General features: G+C 35.3%; 1 protein-coding gene across 3 annotated transcripts in view; it reads left to right on the top strand.

The window, feature by feature from the left end:
• Positions 1 to 617: 617 nt before the first annotated feature.
• The window catches only part of LOC117123788 (uracil phosphoribosyltransferase homolog), a 7,031-nt gene continuing 5,050 nt past the window's right edge, over positions 618 to 2,598 (top strand). The window contains exons 1-3 of one of the 3 annotated variants that reach the window (XM_033269803.1): positions 618 to 713; positions 2,218 to 2,369; positions 2,512 to 2,554. In XM_033269803.1, the coding sequence (XP_033125694.1) occupies positions 2,224 to 2,369; positions 2,512 to 2,554 (189 nt within the window). In that variant the 5' untranslated portion in view covers positions 618 to 713; positions 2,218 to 2,223. Of the gene's footprint in view, positions 812 to 2,217; positions 2,370 to 2,511; positions 2,555 to 2,598 lie in introns of all 3 variants that reach the window. The other 2 variants (XM_033269804.1, XM_033269805.1) reach the window with 2 other exon arrangements.

Genomic DNA, 2,598 nt, shown 5'->3' on the forward strand with positions numbered 1-2,598 from the left:
TTTAATTAGAATGAATTAAGTTACATAGTTAGGTAACACAAACTGGCGTTAAAACAAACCCATGAAAACTTTAATAAATACTTTTTATCTAAACTTTCGAAATTCGCCTCTGAATTCAAAAGAGATAGAACCTCCACTAGTAAGATGGAACATATACAAAGACACACAATATGGTGCAAACTTGCAATGAACTGTCTTCATAAAGCTTAAACGAGGATAAACCTTATAAACAATATACGGTATTTCATCCGAACAATTTAATTTATTAAATGTAACTGTTATCTTTTAAATAAACTCTCTTACGTCAAATCGGCTGAATCGGGGAACATAGATTAAGTTTTTAGTGCAAGTACAAACAAAGGTACAAGATTAGAATCAAATATAGAATTTAAGCTAACAAAAACAAAATATCCAAAACAAGTCTACGTTATATTAGACCTATATTGAAAAAAAATGTAAACTTTTCAAAAATTCGGCCAAATTCGGCCAAATATAGTTTGGCCGTGACTTTCCAAATGCTACGGCCAGGCAAATTTTTATACGGCCAGATTTGAGGAATCTGGCCGTCAAAAAGGCCAAATGGCAACCCTGTTCTGGTTGAGTTGAGTTGATGAGTTCGTGCTGCAGCGCCACCAGCGAATGCCAAGAGTGAAGTGAAAAATGATGGCCGCTGGATCTTAATCTACTTTCCTCGCACTGAATTAGGCCTAGGGGTAAAGTGATCGATTTAAAAGGGGAACTTAGGCCTAGACCTGTACACAAAAATTGGAATTGGGTTTGATTGAAGTTTTTCCTTGATCTATTTAAATCTGTTAGTAGGATGAGACGAAGACAATCCTAATGAAATGAATAGCAGAAGTGACAGTTGCCACTCATGACTCGACATTGGAGGCCTAGGCCTAGTAGAGGGCCAGGCCTACCTACCTAGGGTAGGGGCCTAGGTAGGCCTAGCTAGGGAGGGGGCCTAGGCTAGCCTCAGAGTTTAGGGCCTAGGCCTGGATACCTAGGAATTGGTAGGCCTAGGCCTGCTGCTACTACAATCTAGCCTACTAGGGCTAGTACTACTACTATGCCGAGGCTACTGTTTATTGCGACCAATAATGACAATGCCTGGAATTACTAGGCTAGGGCCTACAGACGATTGTGCCCATTAATGACGATCAGGCCCAAGACGTTCGGGCCCATTTTTTCAGGACGATCGTTCTGAAAATAGGGCTGATAGTCTTGGTCAACTTGTGCCCAATCAACTTGGGGCCCGATCGTCGGACTAACAGGCAAATTTATTTCAGCCCATGGCGGACGTTTGTATTTGTTGATGTTTGATATACCGAAAAAAAATTAATTAAATACAGTAAAATAAATATATGATCATTTTTATTATGAATTCCTGTAAAGAACACTTTTCTGTGATCCCAAACTGTCTTTTATCTTTATTATTCTAAGAGTAAGCTACTAAAGACCATGTTATCCCTGGTCCCAAAAGTGGTCTTTAATTGGAGGGAGACTGTACTAATGCACACCATTTGGCTCACAGCAAGTACTAAGTACTATAGTAAATCAGCAATGTAAATTAATGTTTAGTTTACATGAACTGAAAGTGCAGTAAAATCTCTCAATATGTACCCCTATGTCCAGTATTGTTTGTAATTGAGAGTTTTTTGAAAATCAAAAAGTTGTTATGTACTAGGGCTAAACTTTGCCGCAGGAGTCGAGAGAAAGTCCCAAGGAATACATTTTTAGTCACTATTAAAACTTGATTACATTGAATTGATACCTTAGTTTAGTTTGCATGAACTGAAAGTTTGTACCCCTATGTCCTAATTAATAGTGTTTGACGGTAATTGAGAAAGTTGTTTTTAATTCAAAAAGTCGTTATGTGTTAGTAGGGCTAAACTTTACCACAGGAGCCAAGGGAGAGACCCAAGAAACATATTTTTAGTCATGATTTAAAAATTGATTACATTATTTTAGTATTATTTATTTATTTTATTTTTTAATTTGTTTAAATTTATTAATTTTTTAATTTTTTTGATTGTCAAACCTGTTTATTTTGTTCAAAAATTTAATTTAATGATGCCATTTCTGCAAATCAAGTTCATAAAATCATAAAATAGCGAGTTTGTAATTGAGAGAGTTAGTAGGTTGTGACCATCACTCCTTTGTTTTCCCATATATAGAAGTGTATTTTTTAAATATTTTTATTGATTAATTCCATAGTTTAACATGGATACATGCAATGAACCACCAGTCTCAGATTCTAATTCAACAACCAACACAAACATCTCAGAACGCTCCGAATTTGGGGTCCAGTTGAAAATCTTAAGGATTAATGATCAGATCAGGGAATTGCAAACAATTATACGTGACAAGTAAGTACATACCTCATACCATTTTCACTTTTTTTCTAAAGTGCAAAAAAAGCAAACATTTTTTTGTTCAACCATGTTCTAATCATGATATATAAAGCAATTAATCTTAAAACTTTGCATCTTCTTTTCTCTTTCTTAACAGACAGACCAGTAGAGGGGACTTTGTATTTTATGCAGACAGACTGGTAGGTGGATTAAGATATTTTTTTAATTTACAATTATTTTTTTT

The sequence above is a fragment of the Anneissia japonica genome, unplaced genomic scaffold (assembly GCF_011630105.1).
Source record: "Anneissia japonica isolate Jap-2015-1 unplaced genomic scaffold, ASM1163010v1 scaffold25213_len355544_cov161, whole genome shotgun sequence".
NCBI lineage: Eukaryota > Metazoa > Echinodermata > Crinoidea > Comatulida > Comatulidae > Anneissia > Anneissia japonica.